At 42.3% G+C, this 16,512-nt stretch overlaps 1 protein-coding gene across 2 annotated transcripts in view; it reads left to right on the top strand.

Moving 5' to 3' along the window:
- Positions 1 to 16,512, top strand: part of PRKG1 (protein kinase cGMP-dependent 1) — a 1,246,601-nt gene that overhangs the window by 1,016,463 nt on the left and 213,626 nt on the right. For both annotated transcript variants that reach the window (XM_039238529.1, XM_039238531.1), the window contains exon 6: positions 15,050 to 15,127. In XM_039238529.1, the coding sequence (XP_039094460.1) occupies positions 15,050 to 15,127 (78 nt within the window). The remainder of the gene's footprint in view (positions 1 to 15,049; positions 15,128 to 16,512) is intronic.

Raw genomic sequence — 16,512 nt, 5'->3', positions numbered from 1 at the left:
TCATGGAAAGAGCCTAAGTGTCCATCAACTGATGAATGGATCAAGAAGATGTGGTTTATCTATACCATGGAATACTACATGGCAATGAGAAAGAATGAAACCTGGCCATGTGTAGCAATGTGGATGGAACTGGAGGGTGTTATGCTGAGCGAAATAAGTCAGGCAGAGAAGGACAGATACCATATGTTTGCACATATACGTGGATTAGGAGGAACTTAGCAGAGGATCGTGGGGGAGAAGAAGGGGAAAAACAGTGGCGGAGAGGGAGGGAGGCAAGCCATGAGGGACTCTTGAATGCCGAGAACAAACTGAGGGCTGATAGGGGTGGGGGAGAAGGGCAGGAGTGTAATGGGCATAGGAGAGGGCACTTGTTGGGATGAGCACTGGGTGTTCTATGGAAACCAACTTGACAGTAAACTATTTAAGGGGAAAAAAAAAAAAAAAAAAAAAACAGGTCCCAGGCTTCCGAGCTGTCAACACAGAGCGTGACACAGGGCTCGAACCTAGAAACCATGAAATCATAATTTGAGCCTAAGTCAGACGCTTTACTGACTGAGCCACCCAGGTGCCCCTAGAAGGACAGAGAATCTTAAGCAGGATCCACACTCAGCATGGAGCCCAACACGAGGCTCGATCCCACCACCCTGGGATCGGAACCTGAGCTGAAATCAAGAGTCAGACACTCAACCGACTGAGCCACCCGGGTGCCCCTTTAAAGGGGACTTTTTCAAACCAAGGCTGTTCCCTCTGTATATTTTATTACTAAAATGTAGCCACATGTTGTGAATTGCTTTTTGTCCGGGGTTCCCCAGTGTGGCATCTGGGGATTGTCCACAGAGCACCCAGCTCAGACTGTGGCGGCATTTCCATACGTTGAGTCCTGCTTGCTTTTTGACTTCTCTGCTTTTCAGATCTATGTGCACATCCCATCGTGTTCACCATGCATATTCTGAGAACAGACCCCTGCAAGCCTGAGTGCCTTTAGTTTCAGGCAAAATTTATGTGTGCCCGTCTCTGGTGTACTATGTGCAAAGTTAAACCAGTCAGTTACCTTTCCCCAAGTCTCTCTTCCTTGGCACTCTTTCTCTGGAGATGCACCACTTTTGAAAAGCACTCATTTATTTTTATCACCACTTCAGTGCACCCCCTTAAGCTTAACCTCTAGGAGGGAAAGAAAGGTTGTACCTCATTGTTCTGTGTAACTTGTGCCTAAGGTTTACCCTGGGCTCCTTGTAACCTGGTGCCTGTGTTAAGTCTGTGTTAAGTAGGTCCTAGGCGTAGAGTTTCACAACTTAGTTGATCTTTGCCTTGGGGTCCGTTTGTTTCATGAAGTGTAAGTCCTGCTTAGAATTGGTTTTGATATTTTGTACACTAATGACACTATTTCTTTTAGAGCTAAACCCATCCATACCACGGTTCTGGAAAATTAGCTCATTATAGCTTTCCTGTGCTTAGTAAGGGCTTCTCAGGCATCAATGATAGTGTTAAAATAAAATCCAAGTATTTGAAATAAAAAAACAACAAAAACAAGGGGAAAAAAACCCTTTCCATCTTAATCTGTCTTGTTTTAAAGCTTTATATTCAAGAGGATAAAATTTCCAGATTAAAGAAAAATACTGTTGTGTACAACACCCTTGCTATTTATAAGGGTGGTGGCTCGAAACCTTCATGAATCTTCCACACTGTGAATGCTGTTAAGAATGGGATATTTATCATGCTTGTCAAAACGTGTTGTCCTGTGACCCAAGGTGGTGTTTATTGTTTGCTATTGAACCGCTCACATGCTGTCCGGAAGTTGATCTCCTTCCCTGTTAGCTCCAGCCCTTAGCAGTGAAATCAGAAAACTTGGTGCATCAAGGGGTGCCTGGGCAGCTCAGCCAAGTTAAGGGTTCAGTCTTGAATTCAGCTCAGGTCATGATCCCAGGGTTTGTGAGTTTGAGCCCTGCTGGGCTCTGTGTTGACAGCATGCGGTCTGCTTGGGATTCTCTTTTTCCCCTCTCTCTCTGTCCCTCCCTTGCTCTCTCTCTCTACATAAAAGTAAACATTAAATCTTGTTTAAAAAATTAAAGAAAAGTTGGTGCTTCAGCATCGAAAGAAGAGTCATTCCGTGCTTTGTCACCAATGTACTAGATCTCTATCACCTGACATTTACATGGCTGAACATAGATTTCCTACTCAGAGTCTGCTTTCATCTTGTTTAAGCTCTTTTTTTGTTTGTTTGTTTATTTATTTTGAGAAAGAGAGAGAGACAGAAAGAGAATCTTAGGCACACTCTGTGCTGTCAGCACCAAGCCCGATGCGGTGCTTGTACCCAAGAATTGTGAGACCATGACCTGAGCCTAACTGACCTGAGCTTAACTGACTGAGCCACCCAGGCTCCCCTCCTCTTATTTGACCTCTCTATTTGTACTTCCATTAACTTCATTAAAAAATAAACACATATATGCTATTAGAGAGGATTGGAATAGCTTCTAACAACCCCCCCCCCCGAGAGAAGTCTTGGAGGAAGCAGTAGTCGAGCTATGCCTTCAAGAGGTGCCCCTAACCCGTGTCAACAGGCAGAGTGAAGAAAAATCTACAAATGTCACTGTCCATACATTTTACTGGGGACATGACCCTTTAGTGAGGTCATATCCAAGCCTCACCCTATGGTGTGCAGGTCCTTGGCCACAGCTGACCACGGGAATCACTTGGAGAACATGAAGAGATGCTGGGGTACTGCTCCAGGGGAGCTCATTTAATGTATCTGGGCGAAGGCCTAAGTAGGAGAATCTTGAAACCTCCCTGGTGATGTTAATGGGCAGCTACAGCTAGATGCTGAATGGCGCGCTTACTTGGGTTTCCATACGGTGGGTGCTGAGCAGCCATGTCCAGCATCCTATGGACACCAGGATGACACCTACCATCAGATATCTTCCTGCAAGAAAGTTTTTTGAAATTAAACCTGCTCTTCCCACTCTATTCTCTCCTCATTCACTGAACCATGTTAGTTTTTGTGGAGTTCATGTATTCATTCTAAAACTACTTGAGGGGCTACCAAACTCCCTCCCTTGCTCCAACACCCCCCCACACACACACACACCAAACCATGAGATCATGGCCTGAGGCGAAGTCGGATGCTCAACCGACTGAGTCACCTAGGTATCCAAAGTCTTGAGTTTTAATGCAGTGTCTTAATTCTATCATTAGATACTAATTTTTAAAACACTCATGTCATCTGATCACTCCTGAGCTCAAAACCTTGAATACCTCAACCTTCTCAATGGCATAGTATTTCAGTTCCTTGCTGTGGCATTCTAAGGGTCTCTGAGATCTGGTGCTCGTTTAAATACCCCTTACCCACTCTCCCCTCCATTCCAGTTCCAGATAGCTTTTCACTTGTATGCTTTGCATCTGCTCTTCCGTCAGCCTGGAATGTTCTTTTGCCACCATCTCTCCTTAGATAATCCAGTTGTCTACTATCCTTCCCTTGGTTACCTAGAGAGAAAGCCCTTTTTTACCATAGCACACTTTTTTTTGTTTTTTACAATGGCAGCATCTAACTTCCAACTTTTGTTTCTTGTCATTATTTGTAGATCTTACACCAAAATGAGAACAGAACCCATATGTATATTTTATTATCTTCTATCTCCAGCTGTAACCACCACAATGCCTTATGCCAAGAAGGGACTTAACAAGCATTTGTCAAATTGAATGAACTTAAATTTGCATTAAAGTACTGAATTAAAGATATTTTTAAAACACAAATATCCTTGCAGCTCCTGGGTAGCTCAGTCAGTTAAATACGCAATTCTCAATTTCATCTCAGGTCATGATCTCATAGTTCATGGGTTCAAGCCCCGGGTAGGGCTCTATGATGACAGCATGGAGCCTGCTTGGGATGCCCTCTGTTTTTCTCTCTTCCCAGCCCCTGCCCATGCTCTTTCTCTCTCTCTTTTAAAAATAAATAAAAATTTAAAACACAAATATCCTTGACAAAAAACACATTCAGCTTACAAAATCATTAATAAATTAGTATTACTAGCACATATATAATTTACAAAGACCATTCACATATATTAACTTAAATCATTACAAGAAGCCCTTTGGATAATTACTAAAAAACCTCATTATTCTCTCCATTTTTCAGATGAGGGATCAGAACTAAAAACAATTATTTAGCTATTTCTAACATCTGCAGAATAATTATGTAGCAGCCACAATCCTAAGCACATATCTGAATCTTTTTATTCTCTGAAAGCATGAGATTGAATACATAGGTATTTCTAACAGGTGCTTAGAAGTTTTCAACCATCCAAAAATGAGCACCCTCTCTTGCGTGCATGCTCTGTCTCTAAAACAAACATTTTAAACAATAATAAAATTCAAGATTTTAAATTTAGATTGTGTCTAAATAGTTTCCCTATAATTATTACTACCAATATGACCTTTGACCTTCTTCTTTCCTTCCCTTCCTCCCTCCCATCTGTCTTTCTGTCTTTGCTTTGCTTTCCTTTCATTCCCTTTCTTTTTTCCTCTCTTTTTCTCTTTTATTTCAAGTAAAAAACATTCTCTGCAAGATTTGTAGGAGGCTAATCTGTGGGAGTAAGTTTTCTAAAGGAAACTTGAGTTCATATTCTGCCTCTACAGTTCCCTTGCTGGGTAATCTTGGAAAATTTACTCAGTATCTGATAGCTTCAGTTTTTTTTTCTAGTCAGATAGAGACTATACGACCTCAGTGAGTCACTCACTGTCCTGATGGAGATATTCTTCACACATTGTCTAGCATGTAGGAAGCCTTGAACGAATAGTAGCTGTTATTTTTTTTTTTTTTTATGATGTGAGTTAACTTTGGAATGTAAAAGTAAGTTTTTATAGTTACTGTAAAATAGTGGCTCATATTGTGGTCAGGAGAGTTAGTAGAATTTTAACTGATGCTTTCTTTTAAAAACCACTTTTCCCCCATTATTGGCAATAGGGAAATAAACCTGTGGAAGGCAGCCTTAATCCACATGACTCCATTTAAATGCAGATATGTTACCCACCTGGGCATTCAGAGCAATCCCATTCTGTAAACCCGGGCAGAATTACACACTTTTATGAAGTGGGTAAAAGCTCTCTAGATGTTGGGGTGACAGTGGCTCTGGCTTTCCTTTTAGTAGTGCATGTCGGCCGAGATACCATGATCTGTCCCATGGGTACAGGGGGCTGAAGGTGGTAGTGGGAAGGCAGGACCTTTTTCAATGTCTAACGGCGGTTGCCAGGTAACATTATTTTAATAGATTTTACCATACTTATGATCAGGACTTCATTCTGGCAGGAAAAGGAACCAGGCCTTACATGTATATTCAGCATACTTTTATTTTTTTTTAATATTTATTTATTTTGAGAGAGAGAGAGAGAGAGAGAACGAACAAGCAGGGGAGGGGTAGAGAGAGAGGAAGAAAGAATCCTAAGCAGATTCTGTGCTGTCACTGCAGAGCTTGACACAGGGTTTGATCCCAAGAACCATGAGATCATGACCTGAGATGAAGTCAGGAGTCAGATGCTTAACCAAGTGTGCCACCAGGGACACTTTCAGTATACTGGTGTCACCCAAAACCAATACGTAGACCCAAATGCCAGACCGGTACTTTACAGTCTGTGGGGGTCTCCTCCAGATGCAGGACTGTGATACACACGTCTTAGATTCAGACTCCATCCCTCCTGATGACAAGACACGTGAGAACACACTTTCATGAGAATGTTTCCTCTTCACCTAACGCCAAGGGAAGTGGCTCGTCCAAAAGCGTAATTCACTCAGGTGGCCGTGGCTGATAAATCATACCTCGTGATGACAGCACACCTCTCTCACTGGTGGACAAAAGTTCTGTCACCCTCCAGTCTCCGATCTCTGACTTGCATGTACGTGTCGTTCCCATGTGTTTTTCTGAACCTTGCCTTTCGCTAAGCACACTCCTCTTCATGTGTTGCTTTCCTCAGTGGTGTCCACATGTTTTAGCTATGTGGGGGAGGTAAAAGTTTACCTCAGCTCTCTTAGGGTTCCTAACTGGGTCTTAAAATTAAACAAAGAGATAAATGGTAGAGAAATATACACATCTATTTAAGAGAAGTTTTTCATGACATGGAAACCTTCATATGGAATTGGAGGCCCAAAGAAACCACTATACTGGAGTATTTTTATGATAGGGTTGATGAGGAGTGAAGAAATAGCGTGGCTCAAAGATGAAGAGGTAAGCGTAGGACACAGGGAGAAACTTAGAGAGGGCTGTTTGTCAAGATTCTTCTCAGGATCCCTTTGTCTTCAAAGATCAGGATTCTCCTTACTTTTACCCATGGGGAAGGCACCTGTCACATGAGGGTTTTGTAACCTGACTCAGGGGAGAGGTCAGGGCAACCTTCCTGCCCTTGCTTTTTTCCCAGACTCCTTCAGCTTGAAATATTCCATATGTGATATTGAACTCAAGGTGCCATATTTTGGAGCAAATTGTCCTGAACCCTTAGTCACCACTAGGCTGTTTAACCAGGCTCTCTTGCCTAGGACACAGTCTACCTTCCAGTTCGAGGCAGATTTGGTTACTTTATTTTCTTGATTTGATCACTGCAGCTACCATGACCAGTAATGATGTTCATTCTGAATCCAGAAACCTTAAAATACATCAGTAGGGGCTAGTGAGGGACATGAAGGTGGAAGAGTGTTTCCACAGCTTCTATTCGGTGCTCTTGCACAAGTTGTTAGCCCTCAATTTACTGTTGTACTGGTTAGTACAAAGTTTTTGCCACATGCCCTTGACCTAGCTTAATGCCGGAGCCCCTGAATGTCCCATGATTCAGGACATTCCCAGTGCTGTGCTCCAGCACGTGTCCTTTCTGACGGGACAGTGCAATTAAAGTACTAGTTATTAGAGATTTTGTGTATCTCTTTTGTGTTCTAATAAACACTCTAATTTCATGTTCTGGAAGAAGCATTTCTTCTTTTGTGTCCTGTTTATAGGGTATACTGTGGAATAGAAAAGGGGCATGATCTTAGATGATTCTATGACCCCAGCTCTGAGCAAGACCACTCTGAAAACAGTCTAGACAAAAAGAAAATATCCTCAAGGCGAGAATTGCGTCCTCCAATATATAAAGGGCCCTTCCCTCCCTCCGGTAATCAAATCCTCTTGGCTTTCTCTTCTTTCTGTCCTCCATGACTCAAGATGCCCTTCAAATGGAATAGTGTCTTCTCAAAATGTTTGTTTTAAAAGCCTTAGGAAGTAAAATGTTGAGTGAATTCTACGTACTTCTGACTCGCTCTACTATTTTTGTTAGGGGGTTCATACCTTTGTGACTACTGTATTTATTCTACTTAAAACTTCAAAATATGTTTACACTTCAGATGGTGACTCTGAGACATTAAATTGAATGCTTTCCTGTGACACATTTCATAATCTGTCAGAGCAAACAATTTCCAAGTTCTGCCGAAGCTAATTGCCTTTATAGATCAAATTGTTAAACTTGAGTTATAGTTTAATTACGTGGGATGGGAATGTGTGCTTGTCTACTCTATAAACAGTTTTATTCTGTAGTGAAATGAATAGATTTGAAATGAACCATACCTTTTGGAGATTTTGGGCATTTTGTGTGCCTGCTGTGTTATCACTCACTCTTAGTCATTAAGTTGGATGGCTATGTTCGCATCAAAAATCTCTCAAAGTAAAAACAGAGATTGAAAATCCATTTGGAAAATTATGTCATTGAAGAGCTCAGTTGAATATCAAATAAAAGCCAAGCATTTTTGGAATTTCAGCTCAGGTTTTCCGTCCCGTGTCTGGTATTCAGGGTGAGGATTCAGTTAGTGCAGGTGGTCAGGGCCACTGCTATGTCAGCAGCTGTCTTTGAATTTTAACCTCCTAAGGAATTCAAGAGGATTAAGGGATCATGATGCGGTCTGGCCAGCAAAGACAAAAGACACAAAGACCTCACACATGTTTGAGATTCAGAGAAGGAAACCAGTATCCACTGTCAGTTGAACAAAAACCTATGCTTTTTTATTGTACTGGGAAATGCTAAATGTTAGGTTGGGATAATTGGGAACTTGGATACATAAAACCAAAAGTGTAAATGATTGCATTTTGTCACACGGCAGACATGATGGGTAGTGTGGACTGAGGGGGGGAAGAGACTGGAGAGACGAGAAAGCACAGCAGTAAACTGAGGCAAAGCGCCGTTTCCCTACACAGAGGTGATACATCCTTCTGGAGAAGATCCCATACTTTGAACTTAGACACACTTTTTCAAAAGTGAAACAATTAAAAAACTCAATACTAGTTCTTTTATCAAGGATAACAAAATTCCTAGAGTAGTAAGGATACCTGTCTGATCTGAAGAGGTTGTTCCTTTTGTAAAGAAAGAAAAGTACTTATTTTATCAAAGTAGTGTTTGGGTAATGAGGAATACATTTTATGTTGGGGCTTAGTATGCATATAATATTCATAAACACACAAATATAAAACTCTTATAAATTATACTATCTTTACTTTCTGTCCTGTATTTGACATTTCTGTTCTATTCCATTTAAAACATTGTGGCTTGTAATCTCCTAAATGGGTTCCATGACATCGTTGATGGATTGCATTGAGGCACGGGCACCCAGCAGATGGAAGAATGGCTTTCCTTGGTCCCTTGGACTCCAGGAAGATGCAGAGCTGCCAGTAACTCCTATTTGTCATGGTGACGATCGTGTTAGTTAAGAAGCTACCTCTGGGCCCGCTGCACTGCAGAGGATCTTCATTCTGATTATCAGCCAGCCTTTTGGCTTGATACCCTGGTAAAGTTATGAACCAGTTTCCTAAGATAAGCATACACTGTCCCAGGACATCTTGCCCCAGGGCTTTTATACCTGTTCTCTTCCTCACTATGGAAGCTGGTAAGAATCTACCTTAGTACCTTGTTAAGGCAAGGATGATTTACAAGTCAAGATGTCCTTAGGATTTGACCCTACTGAGCTGATCAGTATTACACACAGACCTGCTTGATCATTCTGTTCCCACCATGTCTATCTTACCCAGTGTTGTCGGGCTGATATATAAATCAATCCCTAAGTTCCAGATACAGTGGGCACCTATGTGGGCACCTTAATAGAGACAGGATCTTCACAGCACCATCAAAGCCAATGGAAAGGTAATGATTCAAGGAGTAAGGACAGAATATAAATCCCTAGTAGCTGGAATATATCACCGTACCCTAAGGCACAGTTCAGGGTGAAGGAGTTTGGTAAACAGTGTCACAGGCAAGTGAGGAATGTTTCATCAAGGCCTATTAGGACATCGAGGAATGTGCCAAAGGACAGCTGCAGAGACACAGATCCTCAGCCATGAACATGGCACAGATTCATAATCATGGCCTCAGCTATCTGTGTCTTCAAATGTCTGGGTAAGCTAGGCAGTTTTGCCTTGGGTAGCAATAGGCAACTTGTCTATGCAGAAGTCTGAGCTCTATGTATTGATGAAAAAGCCACCTCTTCTGCCTAAATTTGGGTTTCTACCAAGGTGTCTGGGTTCTCTGGGGGCCCTGTGAGTCCTTAAGAGTGGATTTATTATTGAATGCTGTCATTTCCCCTGCACCCCTCAGTGACATGATGGTCCTTGGGGGACAGGGCTAGGACCTGTTGAACAACGTGCTATGCTGCCGATCGCATTCAGGGACTGGGTCCAGTGCCAAGTGCAATGTCTCATTCATAGGAAGCACAGCTAACTGATATTGCTTGAAATGAATGACTGACCAAACTTCTAATGTGGTCTCTCATGTGGACCTGACATTCAGGCTTGGTGAAGAAGGAGGATTCTACAAGTTAGTTTGAACAGCCTCGGGGACAATTATTGTTCAGCCCAAGACATGTGAAGAAGTACTGATGATAAATGAGGGATGTTCTAAGTCAAAGGCAAGACGTGGCATTGAAGTAGAAAAGATACTGTAGTATATCCCAGGTGTCTAGTGGGTTGGGACACAATGGTGGTGGTGTGGAAAAGGGAAGTTGTCAGAAAAAATATTCCATGCGTTGGTTTGTTCTTTTGGTGTTCTGGTTAATTTTTGAGTGGAGGCAGGAGGAAAGGTTAATTTTTCTTAGGAGATTAGGAAGGCGAGTAAGTAAGTGTTGTAGCCATGATGAGGTTAAATGTTATCTAAGAAAACATTTCATAACAGAACCTGTCCCCTTGATAATTACTGTCCTGTGAAAGGAAAATGCCAATTTATGAAAACCTACACACACTAAAAACACTATTGTCAGTTGTTAGTAGAGCATTAGTTCCGTGATGAAATCCATGGTGACCAGGGCGTGGGCAGGAGGAAGAGAAAATTCTGGTTCACAGGTGCGATCATTGGTCATTTCCTCCACAGTAGATTTCACCTAAGACTTGATTCCAAACCACCAGAAATCAAGGACAACCATGTGGAAAGTTGTGTGTTCCCGCAATGACTAGCTGTCGGTCTCTCTTGTCACCCTGGGTAATCACAGTCCAGGCATCTCTAATGGGCAGAATTTTACCAAATAGAGAAGTCTTGGGCCAAGGAATACCTTGTTGCTTACCTAACTAGCATGTGTTTTGACTGATCAACCTGTTTGGTGATCTTACTTTCCATTAGGAGCTTTTGTCTTTGAAATAAATCTGAGGTATTAGGAACAGGGAAGAATTTCCTTTGAGAACATCACTGATTTAGGATCCAGAAGGCAGAAGTCAGTATTTTTAAGAACGTTGTTTTTATACTTGACATCATGCTCTTCCTCTAAGATATAACTATCTTCTGAAAAAAATGAGGCAAGAATCATGACTCATGACTTCTAGTGTTCTTAACTCACTAATTCTCCAATTGTCATTTTCTATTCAAAGCTTTTATTAGATATTCAGGCACATAAACGTGGTTCATAATTATTGAAGCAATTTTTCTAATGATTAGCAATTATCATAGTGGTCTCTATTATATGTACCTTAATTGTTAGTACAGTATTAATTAATAGATGTTCCATGTTTTAATAAAGAGTGAAGGATAACCTTTAAACTCAAGTATAAAGGCAGATGATGATATGATATCTGACTGAAATAATGTAGGTGAGAATTTACTTCAGAATGAAATATTGTGTATTATTTCCTATGAACATAAGGTTCAGTGACAGAGTACTTGTTACAGCTGGGGCTGAAAAGAAAATCAGCAGCTAGAATACAGTGGATCTAATATCCATAATGGACTCTGATCTGAAAAGTACTAAGGAGTCCTGCGGATTCATCAGGGCACAACACCCAGGCTGCAAAGCGTTGTATCAAGTGTTGTATGGAGCTTCTACTGAGTGTCAGCAAGTATGTGGAGAACTTTAAAAAGTCTAAGTGGACATTTACATATTAATGTTGATTTTGGAGAACACAGAGATCTACATATTAACTATCAATGCTACACCACTTCTTTCTAGTAGCAAAGAGACCAGCTTCTCCTAACTCACAAATTGTTGCCTTTGAGGTGACAGTGACGTGTTGTTTACATTTGGACATCTAGGTTATATAACAAATGCCTTTTACGTGCTGGGCATTGTTCTAAGCAAAACAATGGCTGTAATATAAAATCTCCTAAATCTTCCGAGTGGTAGGTAGTGGGGGATGGGTCCAGATAGCAAACAAAAAAGAAAGATATTTGCCAAGCATGAAGGGTGGGAGAGAAGGCATATCTCACAGGGAGCTCAGCTATGCTGTGACTTGTAACTGTGTTTGTCCTCTAGTCACTAAATGCTGGGGCAGGAAGCCAATGGAGGTGGACTCACATTTATCAGAGTGGTCAGGAAAGGCCTTGTTGGGACGCAGTGGTGAGAACAAGACATTGACAATAACCTTGAGGACAGCGTTCTAGAGAACAAGACGTTGGCAAGGACCTTAAGCATAATATTTTTAGATATGGGCTCTACTGGATGCAGAGCTCTGAGTGTGGGTCCAGTCTGGTGAGTACAAGCTACAGGAAAAAAATTTTAAAAAGCCAGTGTTTTTGAAACAGAACAGGAGAGACTGAGAAGAGGTAAGCCTGGGAGGGCAGGTGGGAGCCAGGATGCAGAGAACTTTATAGACCACAAGAGGTTGTTGAGGATGTTAAGCTGCAGCAAGAAGCCACTGGAAGTTTTTAAGCAGTAGTGATGTCAGCTGATTTGCTTCTTGGGTGGTCCCTTTGGTTACAGAGAGAAGCACGGACAGAATGGGGTGTGGGGTGCGGTGAGGGCCATGGGCTGAAGCAGGGAGCCCAGAGTGGGGATGTTACAAAAATCCAAAATGTTGTTTTGCCTTGGACTAGGGGGTCAACATTGGAGACTGAGAGACAGCTGGGGTTGGCTTGTGCTTTGGAGGTAGAGGCCTTTCTAATATGATGGGTGGTTCTAGAAAGCTGGAGATTAAGCAGAGTTAATCTGTTAAGAAACATCACTACAAAAATCGTACACTTAAGTACCTTCAAGCTCAGGAAAGAACAATGAGAGAAAGTGGTATGGCATGGTGAGGTCACATAAGGGACAGAGCTGGTGTAGCCAGGGGTGTTTGGGGTGGGGGCAGGCTCTGGTGGGAAAGAGAAGGAGGCGAGAAGCAGTGGGGGAGTAGGGGACCAGAGGTGCTGGGGCCTGGTGGGAGGGAGGGACTGTAGTGGTGATTGAGAAACAGACCCCAGAGGCGTGGTGGGGCTGGCAGAAAGAGGATCAAGAGTGACCGGAGGTAGGAACCAGGACCTGAGCCGCCTGCATATGGTCTTGTAGGCCGTTTTCAGGAGTTTGGTTTTTATCCTGATGAGTGTGGAAACTTTTAAGGAATCTGCCGCACAGCTCAGGTTGCTTCCTCTACCTTCTGTACTTTTCTGTGATTGAATTTGAAATAAGCAAATGGCTGAGCTGCAAAGTGACCTTCAAAAAACAATGAATCTGCTGGCATTTGATTAGCATAATTAGAGAGACTGTCAAGAATCAGCTCTCCTGGCCATCTTCCCTCTCAGTGGCCACTGAAGGTCTCCAGGGAGCATCAGCCGGGAGGGACGCCATTGATGTTTTCCTTTGCAAACTTGCACTGCCTTTGGCCACCGCCCCTGAGCCTTTCTGTGGCCTCACAGGCTGGCAGCCTGAAAAATACGCATGACACATGCCGGTGCGGGTAAACTAAAATCACTGATGGGAAAATTTTAGGTGTTGAGTTACAAAACCATGTCAGATGGTGTCAGGAAGGTCGTGAGATAACTTCTACAAATTAAATAGACACTAGATGTTCCTGTCAGTGTCCACTCCCTGGGACGAAAAGATGAAAATCATGCAAGAGAGAGCATGGGGAGACCACACTGGTGGGGGTGCTCTCCAGACCCTCAAGGGAGGCTACTCGGGGCAGACAGCATGGTAGGGAGAGAGAAGACGAGGGTCTCATGCCATGATTTGGAACGCCACTATGCTGTTTGGTGACTCAGCACCTTCCCATTTGCCACTTGTGGTTGGGTTTTCTGGGGCTTATAATGGAGGGGAGCTGTGAGCAGGCCTTTTGTTTGCCATTGAAAGTGACTTGGACATGTCTCTTCTTTTGAGCCTAGGAGAGACTGGTTATTGCCCACACCAAATGATCTAGCCATGGTTATGGGGTGGGGACAGCAAGATGTGACAGTGGAGCATGAATTCCTTCTAAATGAAGTGAATCCATTGAAGAGTATGCATTCTATAATCCCATTTTTATAATTTCTTATGAATTATTTTAAAAAAGGAAGATTAAGTAGTATGTTCATTTTCTAGATATACAAAGGAAATTATGGCTGTTCTCGCTGTTAAGTACTAACAAAAGGCAGTTTTAAGAGTGAATAGGGGCACTGGGGTGGCTCAGTTGGTTAAGTCTCTGATTCCTGATTTTGGCTTGGGTCATGATCTCATGGTTTTGTGAGTTCAAGCCCTACATTGAGTTCTGTTCTGGCAGAGCAGAGCCTGCTTGGGATTCTCTCTCCCTCTCTCTCTATGCCCCTCCCTCACTCATGCTTGCTCTCTCTCCCTCTCTCTCTCTCCCAAAAATAAATAAACAAACATTAAAGAGTGAATAGACAACAGCATTAAGGAACATGGTAGTGAAGTATATAAGGACAAATCAGAGTCGTTGGCCTGATGGATACCGCATGTAAGCCGTGAAATCTGTTTCCTAAGGAGTTCGTAAAGTAATGTTTTCTTTCCCCCAGATATGGCTCTCTTGCTAAGCTGCAGAGAGGAGTGTATCCAGATGGCTCAGTGTCATTTTTCTGTTACAGCTCCTGGCCCAGCAATATACTTTTTTCCCACCTCGCCTTCTAGAAATTACTTCTGTTCATTGCAGGAGTAATCTTCACCCTGGGAACAGACCTAGTGACTGTGTCCAAATCTGAACACTGACACACTAACTGATAATCCTTTTGCAGCCTTACTTTGTTCTTCACTCACTAGTTGATGAGCTCCCAGATGCCAGACCAGAATTCAGTCCATAAAATGAAGACATTCCGTTTTACAGGGGCCACATCTAAATGGCGGAAGCAAGGGCATTAAAGCATGAAACAGTGCCTTCAAACTCACACTGAGCCATGTAACCCATGCTGAAAATCAATCTGGTTTCCAAATGAAGATCCTTAGATGCCGCAGTAATTTCCTGGAGAAAAAAAAGTGAGGGAAGGAGAGAATATCATTATAATAATACTAAAACCCAAACGAGAATGGCAAAATAATACAAAAGGACTGGTTTAATTAGCAGGTCTGCTGTTTTATTTCATGCTCAGTTGATAGGAGAAAGAATATTTTTAGCCAACTATTAAAATGAATGAATTTATAGATCTGAATATAATCACCGAGAAAAATGGCATTAACAAAAGTGTTTTAAACACGAACATGATACACATGATTTCTTTGTAATTGCTCTGCTCATTTAACTGTTACTTGTTCTGAAATCATGACAGATTCTGGGCTTGGGGAAAACTCTGTCAGGGTGAGTACATCCCTGCAGAGCTGATCTCTGAAGAGGTTGAGCTGCTTGTGACTTTACCCCCTTCTTCATGTGCTTCTGTTACTGTTTCTGTTTTGCAGACCCACTATGAGAACGGGGAGTATATCATCAGGCAAGGTGCAAGAGGGGACACCTTCTTCATCATCAGCAAAGGCACGGTAAGCCCCTGAGCACCAGAAGGCGCTGTACAGTGGGGTGGGGAGGCCGGGAGCCTCAGTAATCCCTGGAAGGGTGTGCATGGGGGCGTGTGCTGTGGGAGCTTTTCCATCTTCTGAAACTGAGAGAGAAACATTTGAGAATAGATCTCTCAAAAATGGTGCTGGAGGAAGAAAAAGTAGAATTCTGAAGACCAGAAAATAACCTTTGTTCTGTAATTTAATAACCATGATGCTAGATGCCACTGATATGTCTGCATAAATGGAATGATTTCCATCATTTAAATTACATAATTAAACAAGAAAAGTAAGGTGACTTTAGAAACTCTCCACAGGAAAAAACAAATAAAAAAAGAAAAACTTTATCTAATCATTAGGGGCAGTAACATAGCTATGGTGGAACACTTGGGCTTTAAAATCACAGGGTCCAGGGGCACCTGGGTAGCTCTGTCGGTTAAGCATCCGACTTCTGCTCAGGTCATGATCTTGTAGTCTGTAAGTTCGATCCCCTCTTTGGGCTCTGTGCTGACAGCTCAGAGCCTGGAGCCTGTTTCAGATTCTGTGTCTCCCTTACTCTCTGCCCCTCCCTTGCTCTCACTCTACCTGCCTGCCTCTCTCTCTCTCTCTCTCAAAAATAAACATTAAAAATTTTTAAATAATAAAATAAAATAAAATAAGATGGTCCAGGGCAGCCTGGGGGCTCAGTCACTTCAGCATCCAACTCGTGATTTCACCTCAGCTCATGATCCCAGGGTCATGAGATCCAGCCCTATGTTGGGCTCCATGTTGAGCATGGAGCCTGCTACAGATTCTCTCTCTCTCTCCCTCTACCTCTCACCCCTGCCCATGCTCACTCTCTCGCTCTCTCCAATAAATAAATGAATAAATGAACAAAATAAATAATAACAAAATGAAATAAAATAAAAGGCCCAAGTCTGAATCCCCCTACGAAACGTACCAGTCTCCGTATTCTTAGGCAAATTGCTTAGCACTCAGAACGTCAGGGTTACAAGTAGACTCATGTTTTATTATATCTTCACAAAGGAATGTTCAATGGGTACTTCTTAGTATCATTAAAAGTGATAAATTATAGGGGAAAGGATAAATGTAGGGTAGACAAAGGGTATGAATGAAAAGTCATAATTTATGCTTTTATATTACCTTTGAAGCATTAGAAATCTACTTTAACTTATATTTAAAAACTAAATAAATTAAGTGAATTGGAAAACGGGGACTTACGCAGATGAATGCCCTAGTTCTTTAAAAATGCATTACATTGGGGCGCCTGGGTGGCTTAGCTGGTTAAGCCGACTTTCGCTTAGGTCATAATCTCCCGGTTCTTGGATTCGAGCCCCGCATCGGGCTCTGTGCTGACTGCCAGCTCAGAG

Source organism: Hyaena hyaena, unplaced genomic scaffold (genome assembly GCF_003009895.1).
Source record: "Hyaena hyaena isolate Hyena2069 unplaced genomic scaffold, ASM300989v1 scaffold_141, whole genome shotgun sequence".
In the NCBI taxonomy this organism is placed as follows: Eukaryota; Metazoa; Chordata; class Mammalia; order Carnivora; family Hyaenidae; genus Hyaena; species Hyaena hyaena.
This window is presented reverse-complemented; position numbering and strand designations above follow the sequence as displayed.